Source organism: Myotis myotis, unplaced genomic scaffold (assembly GCF_014108235.1).
Source record: "Myotis myotis isolate mMyoMyo1 unplaced genomic scaffold, mMyoMyo1.p scaffold_m19_p_2, whole genome shotgun sequence".
Classification (NCBI taxonomy): domain Eukaryota; kingdom Metazoa; phylum Chordata; class Mammalia; order Chiroptera; family Vespertilionidae; genus Myotis; species Myotis myotis.
In genome coordinates, this window is record NW_023416324.1 from 82,235,555 (window position 1) to 82,257,208 (window position 21,654).

Sequence of the window (21,654 nt, forward strand, 5' to 3'; positions counted from 1 at the left end):
TTGTTTCATCTTCCCTAATTTTTCTCCCCCGCTTTTTTTTTTTTTAAGTATCAAGACCTTTTAGAAGTGGGATGGGTTAGATCTGCTTTGTCAGAGGTTCTGAAATCCTCATGCATATGATAAAGGCATTAGCTGAATCAGAGGTTCTGGAAGTTCATGTTTGCAGTTATCTAACACTAGAGGCCCAGTGCATGAAATTCATGTGGGGGGGGGGGGGCAGGTGTGTCCTTCAGCCCAGCCTGCACCCTCTCCAATCCGGGACATCCCTCTCACAATCCAGGACTGCTGGCTCCCAATAGCTCACCTGCCTGCCAGCCTGATCACCCACTAACCACTCCCCTGCCAACCTGATCGATGCCTAACTGTTCCCCTGCCAGCCCAATTGCCCCTAACTGCCCTCCCCTGCTGGCCTGTTCACCCCTAACTGCCCTCCCCTGCTGGCCCAGTCACCCCCACTGCCCTCCCCTGCAGGCCATCTTTGACCACATGGGGGCGGCCATCTTGTGTGTTGGAGTGGTGGTCAATTTGCATATTGCCTCTTTATTAGATAGGCTAAACACAGGTCCAAAGTGATCACTAAATCTCAACCATGAGTCAGAGAAATCAAACTTCTAGTTTGTAAGTAATAACAATTTAATGGACAAACAAAACATCACAGTGAAGAAAATATTGAAGCATTCTCCTTTTTTCATTCAACAGCATAATGAGTTTTTTGTTGTCATACATTTAAAAACTTTTTACAACCAACTCAACTTACTAGCAACTAAAAAAAAAGACTATCACAATGCACAGAGGGATACAGTTTAAAACTGCAGACATTATACAAATAAGCAACACATAGTACCCATGTCCAGAGCTTTCTAGAAATCTCATCAGACCACTCACCTATTTATTTAATGTTACATTTCTAATATCAAATTTAACATCATTTTTGTTCATACAAAATGAACATTTTTTTAAAAAACCTTATAAATATATAAATCCAAACCACAAAACATCTCCTAACCATGTATTTACTCTAAGTACAAATGGACTTCTGGAATTTGCATTCACAATGCCATCTAAAGTAGAGTTTATTAAATCGTAAGTGTATTTAGCTGGATCTGAAATTCATTGGACCATATCCCACATACACTTTGCTGTCATACTTACCTTGGGCATACATAGTCTCAAAGTTAATAGTTATATCATTGAAATCAAACTACTATTCTAGAAATAAGTGTCAATGTTTCCTGAATAAGGGGTTTAGAACTGGTCCACTGTAACTATATCACACAACAAATATTTCATCACAAATAAGCTAAAGTTGTCTTAGTAATGCCCCTTTCTAAGAGTTATAAATATTTTAATGTTAATCATCAGTAATGGATTTTAGAGATTAAAAAGCTTTTTGTTGTCTAATTTCTGTGGAAATTCTATTCCTTCAAACCTAAAATATGCTGAACAATTTCTTTTCATAAATATGTACATTCAACTTCCTCTACATCTTGAAAAGAAGTTCATTCATTGAAGTCACACAGCTTATATTTTACTTGAAATAAATTGTGTAAGAATTTGAATCTGTTCTAAAACTGACTCTGTCACCTTCATTTTACTTCCTGGAAGGGTCGTTTCCAGTAGGGCACCAGCCTTGTCTGCTTCTTGCTCATCTTTTTTCCTGGCCTGTTGCAATAGCCTGGCACGCAAACCTAAGCCTTACACTTTGGCTAACTCAGTGGAGCACAGCAAAATATTTAGGCTCTCAGCACGTCACACTGTGAACCAGAACATCTCATTCATTCTTTCTGGGTTTCCACTATCACAATTTACCCCCAAATTGTTATAGGATTAAGTTAAATTAGTCAATAGACTTTACAATGGGGGAAAAAACAAAATCTTCATAAACTTATAGCAACTAATTTAAATGAAGCCCTCTCACGATAAGGGGTGGGGCTAAGTGAACCATGTAGTTTAAAACAAAAAACTAAACTGAAATGTTTTAAGGAAAGATGCAAATGAAGATTTCCATGAACTATAACTGTTCTGTGAGAATTTCAGAGAGGAGAGGAGAGAGGAAATAAATATAAGGAAAGGCTGCGTCTCAAAGACAAGTGGCCATACTGTCATGAAGTTTCCTTTCATGCAAATGGCTTAATGTTTTTAGTTCTCTTTAGTATATTGTGGCAGACAGATATTTGACTAAAACCACACAAGGGAATGAGGCCCACCCAGCTTCCTCTTGACAAGGGAGCACATGCAAAGGAAACAAGCACCTCAAGTCAAGTAGCAGCCCACACAGAGCAGCATTACTTCTAAGAGAAACAGCTGAGGGGAACGCAGGGAGCCCCAACAACAGAGCTGTGGGGGGTGCTCCCTTTTCTAGTGGATGTGTCTTGGAACAGCTCTCCTCTTGCGTTCACCCTGCATCATAAATTATCAACGATGATGAGAAGAGGAATCAGGTCATTCCTAACCTCCATGAAGACTCCACTGCAGGCTAACACTTCTGCCCAGCCCCTCAGAGTCCACCTAGTAGGGCTGAGTGAAATCCTGACCATTCTCTGGGAAGACTCATGCAAAGAGCTCCATGAAGGCTTAGCTTACATATTTTTGCGTCTCTGCTAACACCTAAATAGAAATAAACATTTGTACTTCCAGCACACATGAAAACTCACTGTGTCAACATTTGATGGAAAAATGGACCACAGACATATGGCCAATATGTCTAAGCATAGAGAATATAAAATCTGTGATAAATTACCTAATTTGAAACATAGCAATGTGTGTCAAATTTCTTAGTTTGCAGTATCAATTAAGAAGGTGCCATACAGTCTAGAAATTCATGACACACACACTGGCAAAAACCATACACCATCAGAATAACCAGGCTCGAAGGGACGAGGCTAACAAAGATGACCCCAAGGGTGACCTTCTTAGAGACCAGCAGGTAGATCCCTAAGGGTAAGGAGCTGAAGTAGAGCAAACCTAGCAACCAAACCAACACCCGGATGGATGTCTGAAACAGCAGGGAAGTACAGTTCCACACAGTCCAGTTGTGTGACACGGTGGTAACAGGGTCAAAACTTGCAGGCCTATAAAATTCTACCACAGGAGTGGAGCTCAGAGATGGGGAGCTTTCTCTCTGCACCTCCATGATGGTTATAACCAGACAGTTGGAGGAAGTGTGAGAAGGACTGACGAGAGAGGCCAGCCTCTTAGGGGTCAGCAGCAGCTCAGTGGGGTTTTCTGGCAGGCACTTCTTGCCTTTGCTCCCACAAGTCAAGTTCACGAGGATGTTGTTGTCATCGGGCAGGCTACTAACTTCATCATCTGGCAGGCATGTCTCAAACCTACAGAAGGGACAGACGATGACACCTTGGGGGGAGTCCCCAAAGTCTATGATCTTATAGAGGCATTTGGCACAAACCCTGTGACAACATTCCAGCACTTTGGGTTTCCTCTGTTTCAGATTGTATCGATTATAGCAGATCTTACATTCGAGCTCGTCAGAGACCTGAGACTCTGCAGCGTCTTCTGGTGGCTGATTAGCCATCTTGGATTATATATACAATCTTTGGGCAGATGTGTCTTTTTGGAGAACGACTTCAGTGAAGGTGTCCCTCTGAATATCACATCATTCAAATCAGGCAGAGTTAAAAGCCAGGAAAAGTGGTGACAGAAACAAGAAATCTTCCAGGCATTTCAGCCTCTACATTTCACTCTGTCTCAAATGCATATCTGAAAAGGCCACATGAGGGGTCTGCAAAGGAAAAAAGAGATTCTAATATAGTGAGGATTCTACTGGAGCAGTAAACTTAAAAGGTTAAATCCCCTTCATCTTTTCACACATTTCTGCCTCCAGAATAGAAACGTGTTATCTCCATGCTTAGCTTTTTTAGCCCCCAAGTATAAATGTAAAGAAGGAATTAAGAATCTTAGTGGCGTAAAATACACACCAGAGCACTGTGAGTATAGCTAGATAGTGATTTTCTTTCTGGAACCTGTAACAAATCCCGGCCTCTTTGAAAATAGAATGGGACACATCTGAAATAGATACACTTGTCATCAAATTCAATTCACTACAAACTAATCCAGAATGTCCTTGGTGTAAATACCAGTTGTCTAAATACCCTCAATAGTGCTTAGGAACACATAAAAGAAGAGAACCCTTCAGGATAAATGCTTACCATGTGTTTTCAGAAATTACTCTGATAGAGATGACAGCATATTTAAATACAATAAGATTGTCCTCACCTTCCCAGTGAAAAGAAATGTTATAAATGCCTTCACCATTTGACTATTCAATTTCAAACTCTTTGTTTCAGTACTAGTCTTAAAAGCCATAGTTGTTCATACACATGCACTCAAGGAAAAGTGAGCCCATGACGCCTGACGTAAGCACTATAACAGGCCAAGTCTAATTCTCAAGAAACAGGAGTAAACACGATAACGATGCGCAGCTATAGCTGCAAAGATGAAGAGTCACGCCTGCTACCAAGAAGCACTCAAGGTGTACCCACCTGCATACCTTAGCTTATGTAAACTCTCTTTCTGTAGTGAACAGAAAGCAAAATATCAACTGTCCTTATTGTCGGCCTTTAGTTGCTATTACTGGCTTTGGATAAATGACTGAAGGTTGATTTCATGTGCACAGTTAGTTCTCAATTACTAGTACTAATAGAAGGGAGAAGCAATATGAAAAATATCCAAATAAATTTTATTTTGCTTTAATATATATATGACTTTGGTAGTAGGTCTGTCTTAAATAATGTTTTACTTGGAAAAATATAAAAATGTATTGAATTTCTGAGCATCTCCCTCCACCCCCCCCCCCCCCCAAGCAATAATAGCAGAAGGCTGCCATAACAGTCCTGAGAAATCGAGTGCAACTATGCTAGAATTTAAAGTTTCCTATGGGTCATGCTGCCTTAAAAGAGAAGAGGCAGGCCCTGGCCAGTTTTCTCAGTGGTTAAAGCTTCGGCCCGCAGATTGAAGGGTCTCGGGTTTGATTCTCTGTCTCCCCCACTCCCTTCCACTCTCTCTTAAAAAAAAATCAATTAAAAAAATATCCTCAGGTGAGGATTAACAAAAAAAAATTTATAAAAAGAGAAGAGGCAGTGGGTAGCTAAACTTGGATCATTTCTGAAATCATGAATAACTAGTAAATGAATAGATATTACCTTCCTTTTTACTCATGACTTTAACTACATTTTTAATTGAGCATATAATACAAGAATGTATAATATAATGAATATTAGTAGCAAGATATTCTTGGTGGGAAAAGGAAGTGAATCAATAAATAGAACCTAACATCAACCAAAAAATATAGGTAGGATTTTTTAAAAATAAAGTTTACTATATATATATATATATATATATATATATATATATATATACACACACACACTAATAAAAGAGAAAAATGGTAATTGGCGTACGGCGCTACCCTTTTCATTGGCTAATCAGGGCTATATGCAAATTAACTGCCAACTAAGATGGCAATTAACTGCCAACAAAGATGGCGGCTAATTTGCATATGTAGGCACAATGCAGGGAGGCGAAAGGGAAAGCAGGAAGAAGCCCCCTGCCACTGACAGTGATCGGAAACCCAGGGGGGAGCAGGGCAAAGGCGGCCCTGGGGCCAGAGGCCTCAGGCCTGGGCGGGGGTCAGAGCCAGTGATCGGGGGGAGATGGGAGTCCCCTGTCCAAGCCTGACACCTCTGGCGGAGGCGTCAGGCCTGGGCAAGGGGCCGATCAGGCGATCGGAGGGTGATGGGGGTCAATGCCTGAGGGCTCCCAGTATGTGAGAGGGGGCAGGCTGGGCTGAGGGACACTCCCCCCACACACACCCAGTGCACAAATTTTGTGCACCGGGCCCCTAGTGTGTATATATATATATTATGCATTTCATAATTACTACCCTAAGCTAGTTACTATCTATCCACTCTTACACACAAAAAGGACATACAGACACAAGCATAACTCCTGTATTCCTTTTCCTTCTGTGTATCCTAGATATTTTCTTCATTTCTGATCCTGATTATGTTCAGAATACATGTGCCCAAATCACTACAAAACATTCTTCCCCACAGTTCTACCAAGAGACTTTGTATTCTCCTGTGGGATGAACAACTCCAGGACGACAGTCAAAGATGAGAAGGTGCTCTATCACACTGGGTCCTAGCTGCCAAGAGAACGGTCCCTCGTCCTGGGCAGGTGGTTTACTTACTGGACAGCTCCCATTCATTCTGTCGCCCTGGTAGCCACACAGACAAAGGCCCATCCAAACTGAACCTGCTACATTCTCCTTGCAGCTGCCTCACACCCTCTGAATCACAGGCACACTGAAGTGGATAGTAATAGCAGTGATTGCCTTGATTGCCATCAAAAGAACTGCTGTGTGTGAAGTTGTGTGAAAAAGAAAAAAAAGTATGTAAACACACACATAATGACATCAGGAAAAGAGAGAGCAAAATATTCAATGGGGATAAATAAGCAAAATTACATCTAAAAGCATAGAAAGCCAGAGTATACATACAGAAACACCAACAAAAGGCTTTTGTGTAATAAAATTAGAACCCTACCTTACACCACTCACAAAAATTAACTCAAAATGGATTAAAGACTTTAATGTAAGACTCCTAAAAGAAAACACAGGAGAAAAGCTCCTTGGCCTGGATCTTGCAATGAATTTTTGAATATGACACCTCAGGCACAAGCAACAAAATAAAAAGTAAGCAAGTGGTACTCCATCAAACTAAAAAGCTTCTGCACGGCAAAGAAATGATCATTAAAAAAATAATTTATGGGATGGAAAAAAAATATTTGTAAGTCATATACTGGATCAGGGGTTAATATCCAAAATATATAAAGAATTCATACAACTCAATAGCAATAATAATAATAATAATAATTCTATTTTAAAATGGGCAAAGGACCTGAACAGACATTTCCCCAAAGAAGATATATGAATGGTCAACAGGTGCATGAAAAGGTTCACACCATATCAAAGAGATACAGGCACTCCAAGGTTCACAGCAGCATTGCTTACAATAGCCAAGGCATGGAAACAACCTCAGTGCCCATTGATGGATGAATGGATAAAGGTGTAATAAATACACACTCATACATACACACAATGGAATTATTCAGCCATAAAAGAGAAATCCTGTCGTTTTCTGCAACATGGAAGGACTTTTAAGGCATTATGCTAAAGTAAAATAAGTCAGCCATAAATGTATCTTTTTTCTTTTTTATTGATTTCAGAGAGGAAGGGAGAAGGAGAGGGAGATAGAAACATCAATGATGAGAGAGAATCATTTATCAGCTGCCTCCTGCATGCCCCTAACTGGGGATTGAGCCCACAACCTAGGCACGTGTCCTGACCAGGAATTGAACCGTGACCTCCAGGTTCATAGGTCGATGCTCAACCACTGAGCCAAGCCGGCTTGGCATAAATGTGATCTTCTATGTGAAATCTAAAAAAAAATAAAATAAAACACACACACACACATAGAAAAAGAGATCTAAAGATTAGATTTGTGGTTACCGTAAGTAGAGGGTAAAGGGACAGGGAATTGGCAGAAGGTGGTCAAAGGTGCAAACTTCCACATATAAGATAAACTAGAGGCCCAGTGCACAAAATTCATGCACGGGTAGGGTCTTTAGGCCTGGCCAGCCACTTCTTCCCTCGCCACCCATGCACCACCACAGCACAATCCCCCCCACACACACACACCTCCACTTCCTCCTTCCCTCACTCAGCACCCCGCCACCACCATTGATCACCAGCCATGGTCCACGCCGCCCCCTGGTGGTCAGCGCACGTCATAGCAAGCGACTGAACTCCCGTTCTCCTGATCAAACTCGTGAGGGACCACTTTGCTTATTAGCCTTTTATATGTATATTGACTAAAGGCCCTGAGCACAAAATTCGTGCACAGGGAGGAGGGGGTCCCTCAGCCTGACCTGCTCCCTCCCCAATCCAGGAGCCCTCAGGGGATGTCCTACTGACGGGTTAGGCCCAATCCCCACTTATAGTATGTGAGAATACACTATGTTGTCAGTGGGTCACATTAATACTTCCTGTGCCAAACTTCCAACCATTAGAAGAGTGGCAGGAATGTTTTATGTTGGGCCGGCCACAATTTCTAGTTTATATTTCAGTAAACAAATCATTTGCTTAGATAATACTGAACTATTACTTGAAACAGAGCTTTCCTTCTTCACAAAAACACTCTATCAGACCTCTGAATATGTTAAGATATAGTGTTAAATAATCATAATTTTCATATATATATAAATGCAGAAGGAGGCTTCCTGGTAGCACACAAAGAAAATGCCAAATGTTCAAATATACAATGAAAAAAAAGAGACCTACTTTAATTCTAAGGCCAATTCTAGCAAACCCACACATCAGCTTGACAAACTTCATCGATTCCCGCCTCTGAGAGGCACTTCTGGGCAGAGCTGGTGGGAGCCAGGAGCACTGGTGGCATCACTGGAAGTGCAGCCAGCACAGTGTTCTTCCTGGAATGCAGAAAACAACCTGGTGATTATCCCTCCTGGGAAGGTGGGGTACCAGCTGCTAGAGTTCTCAGCAAATACTTCATCTGTCTCGTTATGACTCTAAGGTCCCTCAAAGAACTCAAATAATAACCTAAACTCTATAACATTATAGGGCTGCCATCAGTTGGAGTTGTTATTTGTCCTCTGAAAGATATGCAGTCCAGCCTGTTCCCACCCTACCTTCGCTCCCTAACTGTGCACAACAATGATGATGTTGAGTGAAAGTAGCACAAACTGTATGATTTCCTCTCTACAAAAACAAAACAGGCAAAACTAAGCTGTAGTCGGCATGCAAGTTTAAATGGCAAACTGAAAAGAAGAGTCAGAGTGATCAGCTCAGGACAGCAGATGCCTCTGAGGGGGCTGTGTGTGAGGCAAGGGCATGGAGGGACTGCCTCGGGGCGAGAGGCTCCGGCTCCTGGCCGGGCTGTGCTGCTTCTCCACCAGGCAGCGTAACTTTCTGTACCAGTGTTATCTTCCCCAGCAACAAGTTTGAAAAAAATCTGTGGCTAAATGCTTTAGCTATTAGATAGCCCAGGTTGCCAATGGATATTTGGATCAACTTATTATTTTTTCCTCTATGATGTGTAAACTTCTTAATTTTTTTCACCAAATTAAAATGTGAGTCATTTATGTATCACCTAAATATTCAGACTTTATAGTAAATCAGTGTTAAAATACATGAAACCCTTAAAGATAAGCAAGTGTGGAGCATGATAAAAACAACTGCTGAAAGTATGTCTCAGGCACAGGGGACAGAATCAGCCCGCTGACACTGCCTCAGAATTAAAATATGTAATGACGTGAAGTGATGACTGTGTTATCGAATCTTATGGTGGTGAGCATTTTGCAATATACACATGTACCAAATCGTCATATTACCTTAAACTTACATAAGGTTATATGTCAATCCCATCTCAATAAAGCTGGGAAAACATAAATACAAAAGGTTTACTTTAACTAGAAAAATCCATCAAATATATGAAGCTAGTATTCCTTATTATTCATTTTAATCCTGTCATAAATCATCTGGAGTAAGAATATACAAATGGATAACTACCCATCATAATTTTCATAAATCAACACAAACTATTACACAAATGACGATTTTCACTGCCCTAAATGTATAGTACTTCCTATTTGATTTGCCAAGAAACAGACAGTGGCAAAGACAGACACTGAATGGATTTCTGGATCTAACTGCATGTGAAGGCTCCCATGGGCCAACAAATCTCCTTTTTTGCTCATGCTCGTTTGTGGTGGGATTTCAGCTACTTACAACACACAGCCATGATACAATTACCATTTTGAGAATTTCAGATGAAGGTTCCTACTTAGTAGTGCTACAGAAATGATAAATGATTGAACAAAATAACCCACAGCGAAGAGGAATTCTTTACTTTTAAAATTTCATTTGCATGTGTGTGCTGCACACATATACCCACACACTTATATACATAAATATAGAAAAGTCATCGTACAGGTTGTGTTTCTTTATTAATCATCTCTGTGTGTGTATGTTCTCTTTTATTTGGTTAATTTCACCTCTTCACTTTCCTCCACCCTTACCAGTCTGAAAGCCACTCCTTGCTCCCACCCCCTCTTCCCCCCCACCCCACCCCCATAACCCATATTAACCACGTGGTATATTTTCTTCCATATATATTTCCATGTACACCTAATTGTAAAGACATACAAGCACACGTTTTCTTATTGTTCTTTTCTAACTATTATATCATACTCAGTTTTCCATTCAATAATGGCTCATGAAAAATTTTCAATTCAACTGATAGGGCCCTAAATTCCTTTCTAAATGGCTGCATAATATTTCACCATTTGGATATACTGTGATACTGCCAACCATTTCTTTCCTGGTAAACATTTGTTTATCTCCATTTTTCCCCTTCACATATGGCAGAACACATTACAATACATATCCTCACATACAGGTGTTTTTATTTCTTTAAGAGAACAATGAATGGAATTCCTGGATGATACAGATATTACTTCTGACATATGTAATTGGTTCCCAACAGACTATAACACATACTGCAACCTGTAGTGTGTATACTATTTCCCTCTAACAGGAACAGATATATCATCATCTGAGTCTGAGTGTCTTATTTGTTGGCCTTCTGCATTCGCTCTTCTCTGAACTATGTTCATGTTTTTTCTTATTTTTCTCTTGGGTTGTTGGCCCTTTCTAGTAAATTTTTAAATATTCTTTGTGATTACAGATATCAAACTCTGTCCTCTATATTGCAAACACTTCCCCCCAAATTGACTATTTATTGGCTTTGTACCTACAAGTTATATCAAAAAGCCATTATATAAGAATCCTTCATATGTTTCTATTTAAAAAACATTCATGTATACTTTTTAAAACAGACTGTTTTGGTCTCCTTCCCCAGCTTTCATGATTCAACTCCTCTATTTCCATTTTAAGTTTATCAGTGGCCCATTTTACCTAGATGTCCTCTGCTCTGCCCGTCACGTAGAGATTGTTTGCAAATATGGCTGCAATCATTCTCCACAGTACACAGCCTTAGAAATGGGATTTGCCACTCATCCCATGCACAGGGGGAGGAACCTGCTTCCCCAACCCTTAAGTCTCAGCTGGCCTTGTGACATGTTTGGCCTAATAAAATAAAGTTGAAGTGACTTTGGGACAGTTCAGAACCCTCACCGCAGGGTGCCCTACAGCTTCTGCTCCTGCCCTCTTGGAACCCGTGTGAAGAAGCCCAGGCTAGCCTCCCTAAAGATGAAATGGTGCTGAAGACTTGCTTCTGTCTGGAATTTCTTTTTGTGCAAAATGGAACATCACTCTTCAAACATTTTCATTTCTTGATCATCAGTTTTTAAGATGTCTCAAATTCTTTGACTAATAACTCTATTTCTCAAAATATATGAGAGATCCTGGCACTTGCAACATCATTCTTCTTTGTGAATAATCAAGGCAGAACACTGGTTTTAAAACTCAGCTGTTGATAAATGACATGCACTCGCCATCTCTCATCCACAAAACCCTAAGCTCCAAATCGTAGTCTTCATGACACTTCAGTCTCAATAAGCTTAAACCACACATGTGGCATATACCCTCAAGAAAGGCACCTTTCCATCTAGAGCAGTGGTTCTCAACCTTGGCTGGACATTAGAATCACCTGGGAATCTTTTTAAAATCCTGATTTCTGGGCCTCATCCTCCGGAAATTCTGTTTCTTTGTTACTAATGTTGTGGCCCCACCCCATAACAAAGAAACAGAATTTCCGGAGGATGAGGCCCAGAAATCAGGATTTTAAAAAGATTCCCAGGTGATTCTAATGTGCAGCCAAGGTTGAGAACCACTGAGTTAGAGTGTGAAAGATGCACATTACTCTTAATAATTACTAATCACCAATAGTATGCTGGTCTCAGTCCTAATTACCATAGTTCTCCCTTAGGGAGCATTAACAATATTTGAACTATTGTATTGTGTGATAGTCTCAGAATTAAGCTTTTGCTATGCCTTTTCACTGAAAACAATCCTTCTTGGTGTAATAAAAGGCTCTAATTTAGAAAACCCTATAATAATAGGCTCAATAGTTGCAAGCACTCATTCTTAAACTATCAACAGCTGACTCTAAATGAATTTAACCTGCAACACCAATAACCATTAATGATTGCTTGGCAGCACACTGAGCACCTTCCAGAAAACTCCCCTCGAAGATTAAAACTCTTGCTTTACCACTCCTCCAAGACCAAGTAATTTAATTTGATGGGGAATCACAGCTATTTATTAGAATACAGCCAAGTTATTGGTCTAGAATTCTAGGCTACTAATCTTGGATGAGAAGCCACTATTTACACGTGGAGGAAGGATTATCATTCATCTTTTGCCAGCAGTTTAAAACCAATCAGCATCCAGCAAGGAAGGAGAAAAACCAGGTACTCCTCACCCTGTGTACAGTCATCCACATCTGCAACCTCAGGACCCTGGATGTGCGGCCAGGAGCATGGCCATCGCTTGCAGGCAGTCTGAAATGGAAGCACATGGGATCTGGTATCAGGAGACCTAGATCTGGGGCCTGGCTCTGATTTCAATGGTTATGTAACCTTGAACTAAGAAATAACACCTGCCTCACAAGGTTGTTGTGAGGATTCAATGAAATTATATAGGGACTAGTGGCCTGGTGCACAAAATTCATGCACTGGGGTGGGGGGTGTCCCTCAGCTCAGCCTGCACCCTCTCCAATCTGGGACCCCTCGAGGGATGTCCAACTGCCCACCGGGATCGGGCCTAAACCAGCAGTTGGACATCCCTCTCACAATCCAGGACTGCTGGCTCCCAACCGCTCACCTGCCTGCCTGCCTGATTGCCCCTAACCACTTCTGCCTGCCAGCCTAATCACCCCCTAACCACTCCCTGCCAGCCCAGTCACCCCCAACTGCCCTCCCCTGCCAGCCACGTCGCCCCCAACTGCCCTCCCCTGCCGGGGGCCACCATCTTTGAGGGTGTGACAGTCAATTAGTATATTCCCTCCTTATCGGCTGTGGGTGCTGCCATCTTTGAGGGTGGGGCAATTAGCATATCCCCTCCTTATTGGATGTGGGCGCTGCCATCTTTGAGGGTGTGACAGTCAATTAGCATATTCCCTCCTTATTGGCTGTAGGCGCCACCATCTTTGAGGGTGGGGGAGTCAATTAGCATATTCACTCCTTATTGGCTATGGGCGCCACCATCTTTGAGGGCAGGGCAGTCAATTAGCATATTCCCTCCTTATTGGCTGTGGGCATCACCATCTTTGTGATGGCTCGAGGGTCAATTAGCATATTCCCTCTTTATTAGATAGGCTATGTATTTTGCATAAATAAGCACTTTATGGATGCTATTAGAAATTTAATTACACTTTACCCATTGATATTTTTAAGTACTTCAGCATTATAAATTGGTAGTAGATATAATAATATGCATTGAACACAGTATCAAAAGTTATGCTGGTTTTCTGTCCATTGATAGAGCCCAGATCAAATTAAGCATAACCTATCAATTTTGCAAAATGTAATAATCTCCAATACTTGATGAACTGAAAGGGAAATATTTTTTCTTGCTTATTCTACCTCTATGGAGCACTAACAGCTAATGTAGAAGTCTTATAAGTTTAGATTGTTTGCTTGTTACCTTACTCTTTACTTGGGAGAAACAAACAAGGATATAATTTAAGGAGATCAAGGGTTAATACAAATACAGGCTGCCAATTACATTATTAAAAGTGTTTGAGTACTATCTCATTAGACAAATCTCTTTCCTATTAATTCCTTTCTCCATAATTTTTCTTGACCAAAGATTAATAAAACTCTAACCATATTAAAAAAAGAATAGCCCTAGCCAGTTTTGCTTAGTGGATAGAGTGTCAGCCTGCAGACTGAAGGGTCCTGGGTTCGATTCTGGTCAAGGGCACATGCCCAGGTTGCCAGCTGGATCCCCAGTAGGGGGCGTGCAGGAGGCAGCAGATCCATGATTCTCTCTCATCATGTTTCTATCTCTCTCTCCCTCCCCCTTCCTCTCTGAAATCAATAAAAATATATAAAATAAAAAATAATTTTTAAAAAAGAATAAAATGTCTAAAGAAACTAACATAGATGCTTTGAGATGCTTTGCACCATTTCTACAACTTCAAACTTAGGTAGAAGTAGGTTAATTATTTTGATGCTGATTACACTAAATAAAACTAACACTACACACACACACACACACACACACACACACAAAAATGTTCCCTGTTCTTCCAAACCACTGTAACTGCTTTTTCTGGTAGGCAGAGGTAACATACCTACTGATTAAGAAGTACATGATTGCATACCTAACATGACTGAAAATCATAATATATTTTATCAATATATTATTAATTGATAGGAAAGTCATTTTCAACTGCTATAGAAACTCACTTAAAAGAGCAATAGTTAGACTTTAATTCTTAATAGACTCAAGGTATAGCCCTCTTTTGATACTATTGCTTTCATTTAATCATTCAATAAGTATTTACTTAATGTCTTTACTGTTAGGTGTCAGGCCATGTGCTAGATGTTGGGCATGCAAAGATAAATAAGATGAGATTTCTAAATGCGGAAGTTAATTATAAAGGTAAATGAATCCTCTTCTGCCCTCACCTTCTTTCACCTCTCAAGGGCTTTCTACCTGATGGCAACATCCTTCCTCCTGAAACCCTCTCTTCTCATCACTTCCATGATGTCACCCTTTTCCAGTTCTCTTCCTGACCACTCCTTCTCAGTATTCTCTGCCAGCTCCTCTTCTGTCAAATCCTAAATGTTGAGCATCTAGCACTTGATCTTGAGCCACTGTTCCTTCTCTATTTGCACTCTTTCCCTTGGATTACCTCATTTACTCCAATAACTTCAAGTACCACCTGACAACTCCAAGTTTGTGTCTATAGCTCATACCTTTCCTCCAAGTCCCTGATTGCATGCTGGATATTTCCACTAGTGTTCTTACAAACATTTCAGATTTAACTGGAATCTAAGACAAGACTTAATCCTCACCTCTCACCCACCACATCCAGCATAGTTTCCCCATCATAACAAAGGGCATCACCATTCTCTCTGTTTTTCAGGTCAAAAACTATGAGTCATCTTTGATTCTATACTATATCTCTCTCCTCACACCCAATCCATTGGCAATTCTAGTCATTTCTACCTCCAAACTGTTCTTCCTGCTTCTACTTTTGCCCCACTACAAAATAAGCTTCTAAAAATATTAATTAGATGACATCATTGTCTGTTCAATAGGTTTCCATTACATAGAGATTAAAATCCAACTCCATACAGTAAGGTAGTGTACAAACTGGCCCCTGCCATCCTTCCAGTCCCATCTTGAACCACTGTCCATGTTGCCTTCCTGTCCCAGAGGCCCTTAAGTTCCACAAACAATCCACAAACTCTTTCCTGCTGTGGGCCGTTTGCTTGCTGTGAAATGTCCTTACTGAGCTCCCTCCTCCTCATAGATCTCAATTTCAATAGAAAGTCCTCAAGGAGGTTCTCCCTAATTACCTTCTTTTTTAAATCCCTTACCATTTATTTTCTATTACAGCACCCTTATACTTTCTTCAAGAAATTTCCACCTGCACAGTTTAACTAATTAGTCTGTTTGCTCTCAATTTCTACTACTTGAATATAAATTATAAGAATACAAGAGTCACAGATATGTTGTTGACCATGTAGCACAAGCTCCTATCATAAGCCAGCACAGAGTAAATACTCATTAATTACTTGCTATATAAATAAATACTCTGAACTGTCTCCAAGTTCCTCCTATCTCCACTAATCTGTGATGGTATACCCACCCTTAAGTGTGTTAAAGTCAGCATTTTGTATTAATAAACATTCTTAAGTACTATACATTTTTAATCTAGATTTTTAAATTGTAAATCTAATACCCCATAATTTCCATAAAGAAATACAGATTCTGATCAGTTAAACTTCCCAAGAAATCTTTAATCATAAAATAAAATCTGTAAAAAGATACAAAAATCCTAGCATCTAGGAAGCTCTCAATATGTTAAACAAATGAATTCCTTTCTTTATTTTCATCACTTAAAATCCCCAATTTTCATAAGTATTTGTCCACATCCGCTTCAGGTTTATGCTCATTAAACATGTCCATTAATAAAATTCATAGAATACAATCCCTATAGGATTATTTTGTCACCACTGTAATTAGCTGGTTATTAATAACTAGAGGCCTGGTGCATGATATTCATGCATGGGGGGAGGGGGTGTGTCCCTCAGCCCAGCCTGCACTCTCCATTCCAGGACTGCTGGCTCCCAACCATTCACCTGCCTAACTGCCCCAACCACTCCCCTGCCAGCCTGATTGCCCCTAACTGCCCTCCCCTGCCAGCCCGGTCACTTCTAACTGCCCTCCCCTGCAGGCCTGGTTGCCCCCAACTGTCCTCCCCTGCAGGCCATCTTGTGGCGGCCATCTTGTGTCCACATGGGGATGGCCATCTTTGACCACATGGGGGCAGCCATCTTGTGTGCTAGAGTGATGGTCAATTTGCATATTACTCTTTTATTAGATAGGATAGGAAGGGAGCAAAAGGGAGACCAGAAATTATAAGCATGACCATCTGGGCAGCTTCACCAGGAAGCTGCAACTTTACATTCCCCAGGGAACCACTAGTCCATTCCCTGCAAATCACTGGGGCAAGGGGCCCAACAAAGGGGAGATGGGTGTGTAGGCAGTGAAGTCAGGGTGATGTAGGGAAAGTGCCTGTCAGTCTAACCAGGGAACAAAAATCATTGGCTGATGAGGCAGAGCCACTGCAAGCACGCAAAATCTTAGATTGAAATCCCTAGGCCAGTGGTCAGCAAACTGCGGCTCGGCAAACCGTGGCTCGCAAGCCACATGTGGCTCTTTGGCCCCTTGAGTGTGGCTCTTCCACAAAATACCAACTTCTGTGCATGGGCCACGAAGTTTCAATTGCACTGTATATGCACGCCTGCACATGGTATTTTGTGGAAGAGCCACACACAAGGGGCCAAAGAGCCGCATGTGGCTCGTGAGCCGTGGTTTGCCAACCACAGCCCTTGACAAAGGAGTTCATTCTCTTCACTCTCTTATTCCTCTGGTTTTGCTCCTGCTTTCTTGCATTTGCCTAGAAGCCTCATGGCCCATTGCCATGCGGACCCCCTCTATGGACTAATGGACTGCAGCTGGGAACATAAGCTAAGTTAGCCTGATGCTGGACTGGACTGTGCTCCAACATAGAATGGAAACTTTGGGCAGTAGCTTTAATCCAAGCTCTGCTAAAGACACAGCTGGACTTCTTCCATGGCAGGATGGAGGGAGAGGGGAGACCTTAGAAACTCAGGGATTTAATTCCATGCAAATAAATGCCACTCATTCTCCTGTGTGAGTCTCAAAAATCCTTTTTCTTATGACATCACAAGAATCCCATTTCCCCTGGCCATAGGTGGGGACACAGAGAGCTCCCCACCTGTCACAGTTTCTCTGTAAATGTCTAGATGTCACTCTGAGGAGGTGTATTTTGCATGTAAGGCTTTTAAATTTTCTCTGAATATAAAAGCAAAACGGTCACTACTACTATATCTCAATACTCACAGCTTTCTGAAAATTATAAATAAGGGAAGAACTAGAAAGATGTTATTTTTATATTATCTATACTAATAAAAGCCTAGGTCAGTGATGGCGAACCTTTTGAGCTCGGCGTATCAGCATTTTGAAAAACCCTAACTTAACTCTGGTGCCGTGTCACATATAGAAATTTTCTGATATTTGCAACCATAGTAAAACAAAGACTTATATTGTTGATATTTATTTCATATATTTAAATGCCATTTAACAAAGAAAAATCAACCAAAAAAATGAGTTCGCGTGTCACCTCTGACAGGCGTGTCATAGGTTCGCCATCACTGGCCTAGGTGGTCCTCACGTGTGACGTTGTCACAAGATGGCTGCCACAAGATGGCCATGTGCACAGCGAAGGTGGGGCCCAGTGGCCGCTCTGCACAGTGAGACCTGGGGGTCCTGTGGCTCCGTACGGCGCAGAGGAGGCTGGTCCTGGCATCTCGACTGCCTTGCGCAGAGGAGGCAGGTCGCAGCAGGGGAGGGCACTTGTGGGCCATCAGGCCAGCAGGGGATGGCAGTTGGGGGCCATCAGGCCAGCAGGGGAGGGCAGTTGGGGGCCATCAGGCTAGGAGAGGAGCAGTTAGGCATCAATCAGGCTGGCAGGGGAGTGGTTAGGGGGCAATCAGGCAGGCAGGCAGGCGAGTGGTTAGGAGCCAGCGGTCCCACAGGGATTGGGCCTAAACCGACAGTCAGATATCCCCCGAGGGATCCCAGTTTGGAGAGGGTGCAGGCTGGGCTGAGGGACCCGCCCCCATGCACGAATTTTGTGCACCGGGCCTCTAGTTCTAAAATTTAAAAAAATCACAAACAAAAATATTTTTCCTTTTCATCTCTTCCATAATTCTACTCATCTCCCATAATTCTAATGTTCTCCCACATTAATAAAAATAGCTATCTAGCCTCCTGAAATTGAGTATATTTATACTTACCAAGGTCCAACTGTACTCTGACTCAGCAAATGTCACGAATCCAATTAATGAAATACTTCAATTAATGATGGGCAAAAAGAAAAAAAAAAAATCATTTTCTAAATTCTGTCACTTTTACAATATGCCCTAATCCAAGCTTGGCAAGGAGAAACAAAAATGTAGATTAAATTTTATTGAAGTTATTTGCCCTGAATGACTTTTCTCAATAGGCCTTTCAGACTCATTTTAATGTGTCACTTTACACAACACAGCCACACAATGTGGTACTATTGATGATACACTCAACTGAAAATTAGGAGAAAGTAAAAAGCTGCAATATATTTTAAATGAGATAAAAATGATATCTGTGTAAGAAAAGAAGCACACTGTCAGAAAAGATGATTTTATATTGATTACGTATTAAGGTTAAATGATTTTTAATGGACATACCACACACTCCTATCCTCTAGAGGCAAACCCAGAAGAGCACTGCTTCCCTTCTTATCAGCCCAGGGAAAAAATGGGTTTGGGAAGCTTTTAAGTTATGAAAAAAATTCTTCCTCACTTTATGGTTGACAGAAAAAGAGCTAAACTGCCAATATCCCTGAAGATAGTCAGAATTAGTCTGGAAAATATGCCTGTGAAGAAGGGGAACTTGTAGTGGACAAGATCTATTACACAAAGAAAGCCACAGAACAATCTAAAGCAAAAGACAGCCAGCAGATACTGGGCCAAAGCAGAGATAGGGTGCAGCAGAAGGCAAAAATAGAAAACAACTTTTCAAAGGTTTTAAACCCGTCTTCAAAATCTTTTCATTATTCATCTAGCAGCCAGGGCTCAATGAGTGACATCAATACATTTAAAAGGTACCTTGAGAACATGATGTCCTCTCTTCTCTTAGATTTTACTTTCAGTTGTTAGAAAAAAAAGTCAAAGTTTAAACATCTTATACTTGATAATAAATATAGAAACATCATAGCTCGGAATTAGAAACAGAGTTCTAAAAGTCACCTGCATATGTGAATAACTGGAATCATGAACCTAAAATTGGAAAACTATGAGCTTTCCAAGGAAGTTATGAAACTTAGAAAGTGAGAAGTGCTGAGGATATATAAAACAAGACCCGGGAACACTGTTCATAGGTTGGGAACAGAGAAAAGGAATCAAGAGGTCAAGAAAAAAAAAAAAAATCCCTAAATCCAAGGAAAGAAAAGGGTAACAAGGAGGTGTCAAAAGCACCAAAGAAGTCAATAATAGAAACACTTAGAAGATAATAGACATTCAAACAGGTGAAAGGTGGTATCTTATTGTGGTTTTTATTTGCATTTCCCTAATAACTAATGAAGTTGACCATCTTTTCATATATGTATCTGTTAGCCATTTGTATGTCTTCTTGGGAGAAGTGTCTCTTCAGGTCCTCTGCCCATTTTCTAATTGGATTGGTTGTTTGGTTGGTTTTAAGTTGTATGAGTTCTTTATATATTTAGATATTAACCCCTTGTCAGAGCTATTGTTTGCAAATATCTTCTCCCATTGGTTGGTTGCCTGTTTGTTTTGTTGGCAGTTTCTTTTGCTGTGCAGAAGCTTTTTAGTTTAATATAGTTTCAAAAACTTATTTTGCATTTACTTTCCTTGCCTTTGGGTCAAATTCATAAAATCTTTCTAAGACCAAGCTCCATAAGTTTAGTATCCATGTGTTCTTCTATTATCAACAAGACAAGTAATAACAAGAGTTGGAGAGGTTGGAGAGAAAAAGAACCCTTCATTCACTACTGGAGGGAATGTAAACTGGTACAGCCACTATGGAAAACAGTATAGAGGTTCCTCAAAAAATTAAGAATAAAGTTACCATATTGTTACCATTGTAATTTGCTAGTTATTAAAAATAAAAATAAGAAAGGAGCAGGGGGAAGGACAGACATTATGAGCATGGCCATCTGGGCAGCTTCACCAGGAAGCTGCAACTTCACACTCCCCAGGGAACCACCAGTCCATTCCCCACAGAACGTTGGGGGAAGAAATCCAACAAAGGGGAAGATGGACACATGCGCATTAACATCAGGGTGATGTAGGGAAAATACTTGTCTGAAAACAAAGATCATTGGCAAGAGGGGGTACAGCCACTGCAAGCATGAGAAATCTTAGAATAAAACCCCCAGACATAGGAATTCTCTCTCTTGTTCCTCTGGCTTTGCTCCTGCTCCTTTGCACTTGCCCATGTTTCATGTGGCCCTAGAAGCCGCATGGCCCATGGCCATGCAGATCCCACACACTATGGGCTACAGCTGGGAACACAAGCTAAGCTAGCCTGATGCTGGACTGGACTGTGTAAATATCGAGCGGAAACTCTGGGCAACAACTTTAATCCTAGCTCTACTAAAGATGAAATAGGACTTCTTTTTTGGCAGGACAGAGGGAAATGGGACCTTGGGAAATCAGGGGTTTAAGTCCATGCAAATAAATATCACTCATTCTCCCATGCAAGTCTCAGAAATTTTCTTTTCTCATAACATCGCAATAAGCCCACTTCCACAGGCAACCGGTGGGGACACGAAGGACTCCCCACAGATAACAATATGACCCAGCAACCCCTCTTCTGGATATCTACCAGAAAAAAACTGAAAACATTTATTCACAAAGATATATGCACCTCTATGTTCATTGCAGCATTAGTCACAGTGGGCAAGGCATGCAAACAACCGAAGTGTCCTTCAATAGGTAATTGGGTAAAGATGTGGTAAATATATACAATGGAATACTATTCAACCATAAGAAAAGATGAAATACTGCCATTTGCAACAACATGGTTGAACCCTGAGACTATCATGCTAAGAGAAATAAGTCAGTCAGAAAAAGCTAAGAACCAAATTATTTCACTCATATGTGGGCTATAAAACAGAAACTCATAGATACAGACAATAATGGTGGTTACCAGAGGGAAGGCAGTGGGGGGTTGTAGTAAAGGGTGAAGGGGGCCAAATATATAGTGACGAAAGATTCTTTGACTTTGATGGGCACACAATGCACTATACAAATCATGTATCATAGAAATGT

General features: G+C 41.0%; 1 protein-coding gene across 4 annotated transcripts in view; it reads right to left on the reverse strand.

Annotated features, from left to right (window-relative positions):
• Nucleotides 1-644: 644 nt before the first annotated feature.
• RNF182 (ring finger protein 182) overlaps nt 645-21,654 on the reverse strand; it is a 35,970-nt gene continuing 14,960 nt past the window's right edge. The window contains exons 2-4 of one of the 4 annotated variants that reach the window (XM_036352993.1): nt 12,483-12,561; nt 8,360-8,508; nt 645-3,739 (exon numbers count right to left, since the gene is read on the reverse strand). In XM_036352993.1, coding sequence (XP_036208886.1) covers nt 2,792-3,532 — 741 coding nt within the window. In that variant the 5' untranslated portion in view covers nt 3,533-3,739; nt 8,360-8,508; nt 12,483-12,561 and the 3' untranslated portion in view covers nt 645-2,791. Of the gene's footprint in view, nt 3,740-7,416; nt 7,458-8,359; nt 8,509-12,482; nt 12,562-21,654 lie in introns of those variants that run through there. The other 3 variants (XR_004974470.1, XM_036352994.1, XM_036352995.1) reach the window with 3 other exon arrangements.